Source organism: Furipterus horrens, unplaced genomic scaffold, assembly GCF_987537825.1.
Source record: "Furipterus horrens unplaced genomic scaffold, mFurHor1.1.pri manual_scaffold_4, whole genome shotgun sequence".
Classification (NCBI taxonomy): Eukaryota; Metazoa; Chordata; class Mammalia; order Chiroptera; family Furipteridae; genus Furipterus; species Furipterus horrens.
Window position 1 is genome coordinate 78,336,043 of NW_028327174.1, and position 14,700 is coordinate 78,350,742.

General features: G+C 35.5%; 1 protein-coding gene across 1 annotated transcript in view; it reads right to left on the bottom strand.

The window, feature by feature from the left end:
• The window catches only part of PPFIA2 (PPFI scaffold protein A2), a 449,044-nt gene that overhangs the window by 114,749 nt on the left and 319,595 nt on the right, over window positions 1–14,700 (bottom strand). Inside the window, exons 8-9 of the mRNA XM_090273671.1 lie at window positions 2,116–2,262; window positions 971–1,105 (exon numbers count right to left, since the gene is read on the bottom strand). Coding sequence (XP_090129797.1) covers window positions 971–1,105; window positions 2,116–2,262 — 282 coding nt within the window. The remainder of the gene's footprint in view (window positions 1–970; window positions 1,106–2,115; window positions 2,263–14,700) is intronic.

Consider the following 14,700-nt stretch of genomic DNA (forward strand, 5'->3'; position numbering starts at 1 on the left):
TTGCTACCCAATTAACTTCCCTATTTTAACCAGTAGGCATCAGTTTAGTCTTCCTCTTTTACTGATAACTTTTTCAGGGAAGCAAGCATGTGTGCCTACTTTCATATTATCAAAGTTTGTAACTTGCAGTTCACATATCTATCTTACCCAGTTACTGCACTGGAGTAGGAAATTTAGCACATAGTAATGATTCTGTGAACATCTAATATATGTGTACATTTTGAATTAATATTAAAAGTCAAACATGCTTTCAGTAACAAAATCTGAACCTTTAGTGATGTGCATATATACTTTGAAGTAATGTCATTTCCATTGGACTATTAAAGGTAAGAACAGTTTTTTTTTCCAACATTATAATGGTTGCAAAATCTAAAGTATGTAGATAATTGCAGAATCTAATGGCTGTAATATTGAACATTCTTCAGACTGCTATGAATTTTAATTGGTTCAGAAGAAATGGTACCTCCTAAAATCACTTTCTGACATTTTAATGGCTATAGACTTTAGTCTTCTACAAATCCATCTTCCAACTTCTAAGAAATTTTTCTTTCATAGTATAGTCAGAAAGGAATCAACTATTTATCATATTTCATATACTGCTAATACCAATTTATGTTAAGCCTATTAAGTTATTATGCCTCATGTATATACATATTAAATATCATCATCAGTTTATATTAAGTTATTATTCTTATGTGTAAATACTACCATGGAAAAGTGGTAAAAGGACAGGAAATTTTGCTTGTTGTTGTTTAAATAGGCAAGGGGATCATCACAGTCATATATTAATAGTTCATATCAGCATAAATATGTATAATATGAAAACTTCACCTAAATAAGAAACCAATGTAATAAAGATTAAATAAAGTTAATTTTCACAGAGCCTAAAGAAAATCTTTATAGACTCCATTTTGGTTACTAGTCACATCTGTAAGTACATCTGGGTGGACCAATTGTTTTATCGCAGTACCTTTGTCAGGGCCGCGATTCTCTGAGCCAGTTCAGCCTCTACTTCAGGTAAGGTCTCAGCTTTTCTCATAGTCTGTTGCAACTTTTGCTCAGCGAGCTCCAGACGCTCTTGTAACTGTCTGTTCTTCTCTTCCATCTGAAATAGGGATGGAAAAAGAGACACTTAAAAGGTCACAGTTAGGATAGCAAACAACAGTCACTTGGGGGTTTGGACTTCAGCCATTATCCTAGAGTTAAAATCAGCTACTGCTACCACACCTACTGTGCCAAAAGCTTGTTGTCTTTATGTTTTTATATATAAATTATCCATATTCCTTAATAAAATTCAGCACATCAGAAAAAAAAAAAGGAAAGCTCTTACCCATGGCAGCAAAAAGAAAATAAGTTAATAGTGAATATATACTTAGACAAATGAAATACAATTTAGTACTAACACTTCAGATGTACCATGATAGCAAAATAGTAAAAATCATAGTATTAGCTAGAGAGGGCGAGATAATGTATCATAATAGTTAAGTGGCTCTAGAGATGGGGTTGGCAAACTTTTTCTGTGAAGGGCCAAATAATAAATATTTTAGGCTTTGTGTATCATATAGTTTCTGTCCTAACAAATTGATTCCACTGTTGAAGCATAAAAGCAGTCATAGACAGTGATTAAATAAGGGGTATGACTATGTTTCAATTAAAATTTATTTATAAAACAGAGCCATAGTTTTGACACATAGGCCATAGTTTGCTCACTCCTGCTCTACAGTTGAATAGACTTAGGCTTCTATTACAGATTCTGGTAACTAAAAGATCTGTGATCTTGGGAAAGTGCTCATATTCCTGAACCTTACTGCCCTCACTATGATAAATGTGTTTACCTCACAGGTGGTCGCTAGATTGAAATGAAGTAATATATGTAAACTGTTTAATGTAGTTTCTGGTTCATGTCTAGATCCAAAGTAAATATTAGTCTTTATTTTTATTATTATTAAGACAAATTTCTAAATTACATACTGAACGGCATATCTGTTTAGTTCACCCCATTCTTTTAGAGAATGATTGATTGCCAAGAAATAACATATTTTATTCATTCCATGTTTTGTGAGAATGGAGAGAACACACATGGACCAGAACAAAAACAATGTAGAGATACTGAACCTGCCGAAGGATGGCCTCTTTATTTGCTAACTCATTTTCTAGTTTATCGTTCATGTCGTGTATGGAGGTAGATTCTCTCTGAGCACTGAGGTAACGCTTCTCAAGGGTTGTGATTCTTTCTTCCATATCTTCCTTCTGTGCCATGGCCTACAATTAAAATAGTAAAAATGTTCAATTCAGATTCACAGATAGTTTAATGCATTGTCTTATAATTTAAATAAAATAGTTATATATATATATAATTACTGGTATTGTTTTCTTAGTTTCTCTTTCCAATAATTCATTATTGGTGAATAGAAATGTCACTGATTTCTGAATGTTAATTTGTGCCCTCCTACTTTGCCAAATTCATTTATTAGCTTTAGTAGCTGGTTTGGCTCAGTGGATTGAGCGTCGGCCTGCGAGCTAAGTGTCGCTGGTTCGATCTTCCAGTCAGGGCACATTAGAGAAGGAAAACTCTGACTCCAAAAAACCTCCGCTGTCTTGCGGCATACCTCTTCAGGGGAAAGGCTAAGGGAGTAAACCCCGACAGAAAATCCGGAGCCGGAGTCCCTAAGGTGGTTTGACATTGTAGTCAACACCAGCAACTCCTGCGGCGCACCTGAAGCCAAGCTGTATTGACTCCATCTTTCCCTTGGACCCTTCAGCTGCGAAGAGAGGGGGGGTCTGCTGCATGGGCAACAGCAGACCCTCCATATCACCCTGCCCAGGCTCTGTAGCTTCAGCTTCACTGGAGAGGACACTCCAGCATCATCGCAAGATGTCGATTCAACACGGGAGGAGACAAGATACCGTGTCACTCCCGAGTCGGACTGCACAACCATTCTCGGCAGTGCAGATAGACTCTTAAGAAGCTACACCATCATCTCTCGAGACGGACGGCTGCCGCCGCCGCCGACGACTGGGATCCAAGATGGAGGGTGAGTAAGTGGAAGCTACACTGACCTTCTGCCAGGACCAATCTGGAATTACAACTTAAGTGTGAAGAACTCATCTGGAATAAAAAACTGAACCATAGATGGAGAGAGGTCTTATAACCATGGAGAGACAGAAAAGGCTACTTCATCACAACGTGACTGGTAGGAAGTGTGGAGACATGAAAGGACTGGCTGGGCTCTCGCAAGTGGCAGCTGAAGGGACTGAGAAACAGCTCAGTAGCTGGGGATTCCTAAGAAGGGGGGGATCTAAACCACCAGCTGGGCTTCCCAGACTACAGAAACAGAGCAGAAAGATAGCATCCAAGTTTAAAAAGTGAAAAACCATAGCTTTATTCATTTATTTATTTATTTATTTGGTGGCCTGAAACAGCTGTAGACAAAGAGCTCTTAAATGGATCACATACAAAATTATATTGGCACCCACTTACCCTGGGATTAAGCAGAGGAGGGCAGAGAGGACTAGAGATGCTTGGGGAGAGTTTAGGGCAGTGGCTTTGAGGAGAGAACTGAGGGAGCAGCCAACCGGGTCCCAGTGCTGACTCATTCCCCATACTGCAGGCAGACCATTCCCCTCTGAGTGGCATCAGCCTGAGGGTAAGCAATAGCCCTACCCACAGGAATTAATCTGCCCCACCCTTGGTGCTTAAGCCTGATGGCCAATCACAGATTGAATAGATTAACAACTAAAGGAGACAGACAAAGGCAGTAGATCTCTGGTAGTCTCCAACAGGCTGCCTAGGCCCAGACTGGAACACAATCTGATGCCAACAGGGGTAGATTCAGGAAGTGCAGATCAATCTAAAAAGCAGAAACAAACAAGAAGAGTACAAAATGTGGAAACAGAGAAACAACTCCCCTTGAAAGGAAAGGAGGAATTCCCAGAAAAAGTGCTAAATGAAATAGAGGAAAGCAAACTATAAGACATGGAATTCAAAATATGGATTATAGTGAAGTTCAATGAGCTCAGTGAGCTTAAAGAAAACTACAAAGAACTCCAGGGAAACTGAAAAGGAACTTACTGAGAATTATACCAGCATTAAAAAGGACAGAGAAGCTATTAAGAAGAGCCATGAGGAAAAGAAGATTACAATTTCTGAATTGAAGAACACAGTAGAAGAAATCAAAAGCAGGCTAGAGGAAGCAAAAATCAGATCAGTGAGCCAGAGGACAATGTAAAAAAAAAAAAAAAAAAAATCCCAGAGTGCAACAAAATGAAAAAAGACTGAAAAAGAATGAAGAAATTTTAAGCGAGCTGCCAGACAACATGAAACATAATAATATCTGTATCATAGGAACACCGAAAGGAGAAGAAGAGGAGCAAGGGAGAAAAAATCTGTTTGAAAAAGTGATGACAAAAAACTTCCCTAACTTGATGAGAGAGTCACGCAAGTCCACGAAGCACAGAGGGTCCCCATGAAGATGAACCCAAACAGGCCCACTCCATGATACATATCATAATTAAAATGGCAAAACTCAAAGACAAAGAGAGAATCCTAAAAGCAGCGAGAGAAACAAACAGCTAATATCATACAAGGGAGCTCTGATAAGGCTATCAGATTTCTCAACAGAAACACTACAGGCCAGACGGGAATGGCAAAAAATATACCAAGCAATGAAAAACAAAGGCCTAAAACAAAGACTACTTTACCCAGCAAGAATCTCATTCAAAATGGAAGGTGAAATAAGGAGTTTCCAAGACAAAAGAAGGCTAAAAGAATACATCTCCACCCAACCAGCATTGCAAGAGATGAAAAAGCAGAGAGACAGAGAAGAACATAAGTACAAAGGGGGGAAATGACAATGAATAAGTACCTATAAATAATAACCTTAAATGTAAATGAATTAAATGCACCAATCAAAAGACATAGAGTAGCTGAATGAATTAGAAAGCATGACCCACATATATGCTGTCTACAAGAGAACCACCTCAGAACCAAAGATCTACACAGACTAAAATTGAAGGGATGGAAAAAAGAATATTTCAAGCAAATGAACACACACAAAAAGCTGGGGTAGCAAAATTTATATCAGACAAAACAGATTTCACAGCAAAGAAGGACATTTCATAATACTTAAGGGAGAAATCTATCAAGATAATATAACCCTTGTAAACAAATATGCACCCAACATAGTAGCACCCAAGTATATAGGGAAAATCTTGAAGGACTTCCAGGATATTGACAGCAACACACTCATAGTAGGGGACTTTAACACCCCGTTGTCAACAATGGACAGATCTTCGAAGCAAACAAACACCAAGGATATTGAGGCATTGAACAACACTCTAGATCAAATGGTCTTAGTTGATATATATAGAACTTTTCACCCCAAAGAAGCAAAAAATACATTTTTTTCAAGTGCACATGGAACATTTTCAAAGAGAGACCACATGGTAGGAGACAAAACAAGCCTCAATAAATTCAAGAAAACAGAAATTATATCAAGCATCTTCTCATATCACAAAGCCTTGAAACTGGAAATTGAACTCAAGAAAAAATTCAAAAACATTTAAATTCATGGAGAATGAATAACATGCTATTAAATAATGAATGGGTTAACAATGACATCAAGGAAGATATCAAAAATTTTCTGGAAACAAATGATAATGAGCACACAACAGCCCAAAACCTATGCGACACAGCAAAAGCAGTACTGAGAGGGAAGTTCATAGCAATACAGGCCTATGCAAAAATGATAGAAAAATCTCAAATTAAAAAATCTAACCTACAGCTACAAGAACTAGAGGAATAACAACAAACAAAGACCAGAGTGAGTAGAAGGAAGGAAATCATCAAGATCAGAGCAGAATTAAATGACATAGAGACTAAACAAACAATTCAAAAGATCAATAAAACCAGGAGCTGCTTCTTTGAAAAGAAAAACAAAATCAATAAGCCTTTAGCCAGGCTCATCAAGAAAAAAAGAGAGAGGACCCAAATAAACAAAATCAGAAATGAAAGAGGGGACATCACAACCAATACCACAGAAATACAAAAGATTGTAAGAAATTACTATGAACAACTGTATGACAAGAAATTTGACAACCTAGATGAAATGGACAAATTTCTGGAAACATAATTTTCTAAAACTGAATCAAAAAGAAACAGAAAGTCTGAATAGACCAATAACAAATAGTGAAATTGAAGCAGTTATAAAAAAACTCCCGGCACACAAAGCCCTGGACCAGATGACTTCACAGGTGAAATTTATGAAATATTTAGGGAAGAACTAATTCCTAGCCTTCTCAAACTATTCCAAAAAATCAAAGAGGAAAGACTCCCAAACTTTTCCTATGAAGCAAGGATTACCCTAACTCCAAAACCAGGTCAAGAGACAATGAAAAAAAAAACTACAAGTCAATATTGGTGATGAACATAGATGCTAAAATCCTTAACAAAATTTGGTAAACCAGATCTAGCAACACATTAAAAAGATCAAACACCACAATCAAGTGGAATTCATCCCAGGGATACAAGGATGGTTTAACATTTGCAAATCAATAAATGTAATACACCACATAAACAAAATGAAAGACAAAAGTCACATGACCATATCAATAGATTATGAAAAAGTATTTGATAAAGTACAATATCCATTTATTATGAAAACACTCAGCAAAATGGAAATAGAGGGAGCATGCCTCAATATAATAAAGGCCATATACAAGAAACCCGAAGCCAACATCATACTCAATGGACAAAAACTGAAAGCATTCCTCCTGAGACCAGGAGCAAGATAAGGATGTCCATTCTCTCCACTCCTATTCAACATAGTCTTGGAAGTTCTAGCCACAGCAATCAGACAAGAAAAAGAAATAAAAGGCATCCAAATTGGAAAACAGGAAGTAAAATTTTCATTATTTGCAGGTGACATGATAGTGTACATAGAAAATCCTATACATTCCACAAAAAGATTACTCGACCTAATAAGTGAATTTGGCAAAACAGCAGGGTACAAAGTCAATATTCAGAAATCGAAGGCATTTCTGTATGCCAACAATAGAATATCAGAGATAGAAACTAATAAAAAACATTCCATTTACTGTACCAACAAGAAAAATAGAGTACCTGGGAGTAAACTTAACCAAGGAGGTAACAAACCTATGCTCAGAAAACTACATAACACTGAATAAAAAAAGGAAGATACAAACAAATGGAAGCATATACCATATTCATGGATGGGAAGAATCAACATCATTAAAATATCCATACTATCCAAAGCAATTTCTAGATTCAACGCAATCCCTATTAAAATACTAATGACATATTTCCCAACCTAGAACAAATACTTCAAAAATTTATATGGAACCAGAAAAGACCCCAAATAGCCATAGCAATCTCAAGGAAGAAGAACACAGTAGGAGGAATCATAATATCTGATATCAAACTATACTACAAAGCCACTGTAATCAAAACAGCCTGGTACTGAATAAGAACAGACATATAGATCAATGGAACAGAATAGAGAGCCCAGAAATAAACCAGGTCTATATGGTTAACAAATATTTGACAAAGGGGTAAGGAACATAAAATGGAGGGAAATAATCCTCTTCAACAAATGGTGCTAGGAGAACTGGACAGGGATGTGCAAAAACTGAAACTAGACCACCAACTTACACCATACACCAGAATAAACTCAAGATGGATAAAAGACTTAAGTATAACCTATGACACCATAAAAGTCCTAGAGGAAAACACAGGCAGAAATATTTCAGATATCCCATGTAGCAATATTTTCACCAGTATATCTCCTAAGACAAGGGAAATAAAGGAAAGAATAAATAAATGGGAGTATGTCAAACTAAAGAGTTTCTGCTCAGTAAAAGAAAACATTAGCAAGATGAAAAGGAAACCAACGATATGGGAAAACATATTTGCCAATAATAGCTCAGACAAGGAATTAATCTCCAAAATATATAAATAACTTATACAACTCAAACCAAGAAGACAGACAACAGAATTAAAAAATGGGCAAAGGAACTGAACAAACACTTCTCCAAAGAGGACATACAGAGTGTCCATAGGCATATGAAAGAATGCTCAACATCACTAGCCATCAGAGCAATGCAAATTAAAACCACAATGAGATACCACTTTACACCAGTCAGAATGGCCATCATCAACAAATCAACAATCAACAAGTGCTGGTGAGGATGTGGAGAAACGGGAACCCTAGTGCACTGTTGGTGGGAATACAGACTGGTGCAGCCACTGTGGAAAACAGTATGGAATTTCCTCAGAAAACTAAAAACGGAACTGCCTTTTGATCCAGCAATTCCATTGCTAGGATTATACCAGAAGAATCCTAAAACACCTATTCAAAAGAACCTAAGCATCCCTATGTTCATAGCAGCACTGTTTATAATAGCCAAGTGCTAGAAACAGCCTAAGTAACATCAGTGGATTAATGGATCAAAAAAATTTGGTACATTTACACAATGAAATACTATGCAGCAGAAAGAAAGAAGGAACTCCTACCATTTGCGACAACATGGATGGAACTAGAGAGAATTATGTTTAGCAAAATTAGCCATGCAACAAAAGACAAATACCATATGATATCACCTAATACAAGAAACTAATGAACAACACAAGCAAATGAGCAAAATTGAACCAGAGGCATGTAAACAAGGAACAGACTAACATTGACAAGGAGGGAGGGGGGAGGGAGGGGAGAAGGGTAAGAAGGGGAAGGGTCTAGTCAAGGAACTAGTATAAATGACTCATGGACATGGACAATGGGGTGGAGATTGTGGGAGAAGGGGTGGGTGATGTAGGGGGAAGCAATGGGGGAAAAAGTGGGACAACTGTAATAGAAAAATAAAAAATAAAAAACTTTTTTAAAAAAATTGCTTTCTTGAGGTATATATTAATTTATTTCTTTTCATGGAAGGAATGTAAGATTTTATGTGTGTTTTCCCAATTTATCTGTCAGAAATCTTCTTATATCTTGGATTAACCAAAACCTATCTTTCTTTGAGAATGCAATGAAGTGTATTTTGCAACTGCCTCCTGTAGAATTGGCATTCTTAGAAAAGGTATGGCAGATAAATTAGTTACGCAATAGCAGTAAGTACAATTTGGGGTAAAGTTATATACCATAAAATTGGTGAAATGCTGGCTACAGTACAAAATTGCAAAGCAACCTTCAAATAAGGATTCTCATCTTTGTATATAACTCAACGGTTAAAAGGGGAGGCAAAAAAGGTAAAGCTGAATCTTATGCAGAAATGAATTGATCATTTGACTTTGGAACTTAGTCATTTCCCTTGTTACATACATTCCAAATAAAAAAAATAACTAGTAAACATAAAACTCTAGCAAAACCTTAAATGTTGGTGTAAATGTAGTAAAACCATTGCATTGATAATATTTCAAACCATCTAATTCATAAGTAATTTGGAGATGATTTTATCTTCCTAAAAGGTTACATGGGAATTTATTAATAAATATATAACTTCCTTTTTGAGATGATATTGGCAAAAGTTGGCTGCAGAAGTGAGCCTTGCAGGTTTGGTTTTGTTTCCTGATAATCTAGGGAGCTACTCTGCATAAAGAGCCTGAAATTGAGGGACGTTGGTGGTTTCCATATATTACTACCCAGATTCTTTGATCACTCACTTCTAATCCCTTTGTTATTCTCCTGTATCCAGAACCAACCCTGTCACACCCACACAACAGACATGTGTCTTCCAATACTTCAACTGAAATAGAAGCTCCTAAATGGATAGTTCTTCAGCTTCCTGATCTCCCTCAACACCATGTGGGAATTTAGTTTAGAACAGGTGTTCCAGCTTTACTCAAGGTTTAATCAGTATCTGTGCTCTGAGTTTTATGCTTTTTCTTCTTTAGGGACCTTGATTATTCTTTTCTCCTGCATTTTCAAGATGACAGTACAGGTAAATCCCATAACAATGCAAACAGGCTTACAAAGAAGCTGGTACAGAGCAGAGATGGAAGGCAGAGGAAAAAGGATGATCTGGAGGAAAAAAAAAGATAAATTATCTGTTTGACCATTGATCATAATTTGAAATTATGGAATTCTGCCAAACTGTTGGAGTTAGTAAGAAGATTTTTCATAGTTTTAAAAACAAATAAGAAAATTAATATATCATGCAATTAATAAAATGCTGGAAAAACAGAAAGCTGTATAATGAAATTAAATACTATCATAGGAAGCTCCTACTTGTATCAGTTGTGGAAATTTTTTACATAATCATTCTAATGGTAACAGTTAATGTGATTTGGGGATAATTATAGTGTAAGGATGGGAAGAGAAAGTAATGGAGAGGATATGAGAGCTAAAATTCCTATAGTATAAAATACAAGTACATAGATTAAGCTTAAATAATAGAGAAAATATAAGAAGTAATGACTAAAAAGATTGAAATTAAGACTCTCAGAAAAGTGAAATGAAGGTGGGTGGGGCTATTATGTGTGTGTAAGTATGTGTGTGTGTGTATTTTAGTTTTGTACCTTCTAAATATTATTTGACTTTAAAAATTATTAATATACTATAGTAAAATTGAATATAAGGTAACATATCTACTTTGAAACTCAACATGTTGTCATTAGTCACCCTGCCTATCCGCAAATCAGCTCTTCTTATATTACTTGACTATGGGATGACACCGCTCTCTACAGAAATTTGGGACATTTCTTCACCCTACCTCTCCCTTCAATAGCCTAACCTGTCATCTTCCTCTGTCTTTTTCTCGTGCTTACTGATTCTCTACCTTACCAATCAAAAGACCATTCTAAATGCCAATCTGATCATATTGCATCTTGACTTAATGTGTGTGTTCGCCTCCATTTTTAATGTAAAATCTGCAGAGCCTAGAAAAGAAGTAGCTTTGTAACTTGATCCTTATTTATCTCTATGTACTGGGTTGAATTGTGCCCCGCCCCAAGTTCATGTCTACCCAGGACCTATAAATTTGACCTTATTTACAGATAAGTTTCTGCTGAAGTAATCAGGTTAAGATGAGGTCATACACAATTAGTGAGGGCCTTAAATCCAATGACCGGTATTCTTATAAGGAGAGGGAGATCTAGGGACACAGAGACAGAGAAAAAGGCAATGTGAAGAGGGAGACAGAGATTGTTATAGTTATACTGTTATGAGCTAAGAACACTAGGGAATCCCAGCAGACACCAGAAGTTAGAAAAGGCAAATCAAAATTCCTTACTGGAGCCTTCAGATCAAATATAGCCCTACTGACATCATGATTTTAAACATATAGCATCCAAAACTATAAGAGAATAAATCACTGTTGTTTTAAGCCACGCAGTTTATGGTAACTATTAGTTATGGCAACCCTAGTAAACTAATATACTCTGTGACTTCATTTCCAACTGCAGTGGAGTTTTATTGCCGCCTTTGTCTAGCTCAGTCTTGCTGACCTTCAAGACCCAATTAAAGACTACTTTCATAATTATTTTATTATTAAGTTTAAATGTATAAAATCTAATCAATCAATTTGGCAAGAAAATATTCAGATTAATTTATTTTTGACATTAGGTACACAAGGCTAGATTTTAGCCATCCCAAACAACAGCTACTATTTTAAAAGCTTTTATTTTACATTTTGACTTTTTCTATTTTGTATATATATATATATTATTTAGTATAATAATGGTAGGGTATTTATTTTAGAGGATCTCTTTAGAGTGCATACAATTGTTAGTATTGCATTCTATTAATTTCTTTTTTCATAGAGAACAATGGGAGTATTTTGTCAATTAATATTTTTTTAAATTTATTGATTTTTAGAGAGAGAAGGGAAGGGAGAGAGAGAGAGAGAATCATAGACTTGTTGTCCACTTATTAATGCATTCATTGGTTGATTCCTGTATATGCTCTGACCAGGGATCAAGCCTGAAACCTTTGCAGATTGGGACGATGCTCTAATCAGCTGAGCTATCTGGTCAGGGCGTATTTTGTCCACTTCTTAGGTCAAAGAGAAAAATTTGAATCTATCCTGCATATATAAGATTCTTACTAAATTTTAATAGCAATGAATTCAGTAAGAGGCATACATATGTTTCTGCAAAACATGAATCCTGAAATAGTACATATTTGCTCCAAACCTAGTTTTTATACATATGATCTCTTTTATCATGTAAATGCTGCAATGTTGTTTACCACCACCTCCCTTTTTCTTGGATGGGATAGTGATACCATATAACATTGTTGTGGTATGTTTGTTGCAGTGTTTAAGTGCTTTTCATGGTGTCTAATGCAGAAAACTCACTCAATAAAAACATATCTACTTTTGGCCTTGGTCGGGTAGCACAGCTGGTTAGAGTATCATCCTGATGCACCAAGGTTTCAGGTTCAACCATCCGTCAGAGCATATACAGGAATCAACCAATGAACGCATGAATACGTGGAACAACTAACCCATCTCTCTCTTTCTCTCAAATAAATACGTTTTTAAAATCTATCTTTTATTATTAATTAATATTATGTGTACAATTAGCTGATATGACTTTGTGCCAACATTAAATGCAGGAGTCACTGTAGGTGACTTTGGTATTGCATTTTCTATTCATGTGGGAGATTCAATTTTAAACTACAGGCTGGGTTGACAAAAATAAATTTTGAATTTACAAGTTGAAGAAATATCTTTTCCCTGTGTGTCACTTGGAATTTCTAAAAAAGGATGCTTTTTTTGTCCCTGAAAACTGCTGTCTAAAAAAGGGGGAAAACAGAGGAAAGATTCAATTAACTCTTGACCTGACGTTTATGTATAGTAAACTGAATTTTATTATATCAAATAAATATAACTCTATAAATCTGGTAAAGTGAAGAATATAACTCATTTCAATAATAGAAAAGACAAATTCATTTAATCATTTGACAATCTTTTGAAGAGCTTTTAATAGGAAATTGGAAAGATAAACTGGTTTTATTGATAAAACAAAATGTAATTTAAATATTTCACAGCAATTTCTAATTATTTGTATTTCTAAATATTTAATGAGCTATTATATCCAATACCTGATTAGTAGCTTTATTGATTAAAAAGTGAAGAGCTAAACTTCTATTATGAAATTGTCCTTTTTTTTTTTCTTTAACTTTTGAACACTAAGGATTTAAAAAAGAACTTCCCTGCCCTTTTGCATGCTAGCAGATTTTTGGGTTTGTTCTGAACATTTCCTGCTCAAATATTGCAAGGAAAACAGGTTTTAGTTGAACTTCCAGATTGCACTTTTGGATCAAACACCTGAAGATATCCAATAATAGCTGCTCTTAAAAACACCTTTCCAACACTAAGGTTAAGCTTGCCTGTGCTTTCTAATATGTGTACTGTGCCTAGATTTAACCCAGCCCACTTTGTCACCACCAATTTACGGAGCAACTAAAACAAAACTTCAAATGAAAATAAATTTTGGATAGATTTATTTCCTGACAAAGAGTAATTACAAAATTATAATTTGAAACCCTTCATGAAACATACTTATATAATTTATTTTAGATATATTAAATTGTTTTCACATATAAAGCACAATACATATCAGTTTTTAGTTATACGATTAGTTTTTCCTATTCTATAACTTTTCTTAATTCAATAAATATTTATTGCTTATTAATATATAAATCATATATTGTCTTGCTACAGGGGTAGCAAGAAAAATCACTTAATTTTTTCCTACTAAAATAGTTGCAATCTAGTAGATTTTGTGTGACCACAGCTCAAGAATACATTATTATTCATGAAAACAAAAGATAAGTCTAGGGCTTTGAATGTGAGTAAGTGATACCTTTTTAGTATGTGATTTTTATATCTTCTTGCTTATTGGGAAATCTGACCAAAAGATTGATTACATTGCAGCTACTTTTTTTTTTTTTTATGGTAGTTTCTATGACTGAAGTAATGACTGTAGATCACGGATTTGGGAAGCTGCTCAAGGTGGAAAAAGTATCGGTTTCTGAGTCAGGCCTGTGGGGGTGGAAGGGCAATGCATAGTCCTTGGACAATGCACTTTACTTCATTAAACCTTAGATTCTTCTCCTGAGAAAAATGGGGATAATGACAAGTACCTTCTCTACAAGACAGCTGCAAGGAATTAGATAAATTGCATATAATACACCTAGAATAGTTTTCATGGTTGGTGTTCAAGAAATTCTTAGCAGCAAACCAGGAGCCTGTGGCCTGTGACCTGAATCTTTTTGAAAATATTTTATTTGACCTTCACAGTGTCCTTAAGACAAACACATGATGCAATCAGAAAGGCTGGCAGAGTATATAGACTGTTTGTCCAGGTTTAACTATCTTTTTCTACTATCCTGCAGCTGGCACTTTATATATTTATATTGCCTGCCTGGCTCTGAAAGCACTGGTGTTTGCAATCTCCTTTCAAATGTGATGATGAGAAATATTCTTTTCTCATGAAATTCTTCTAAAGTACAACTACATGGAAATTATGGCACTGATAAGAATAGTTATATTTTAAAAGAAGTCATGTGAAGGCTGAACACCTTCTGCAATTAGAAGGGATTCCCATTACAAGAACACCTGGTATCAGATGACTGAATTTTTTTGTCACCTACATGCAAAGACCATTAGAATCAAATAATTATTTTTACAGCAGCAATAATAAAGGGGGAGCTAGAGATACTGGGCTCCACCCATGACACTGGA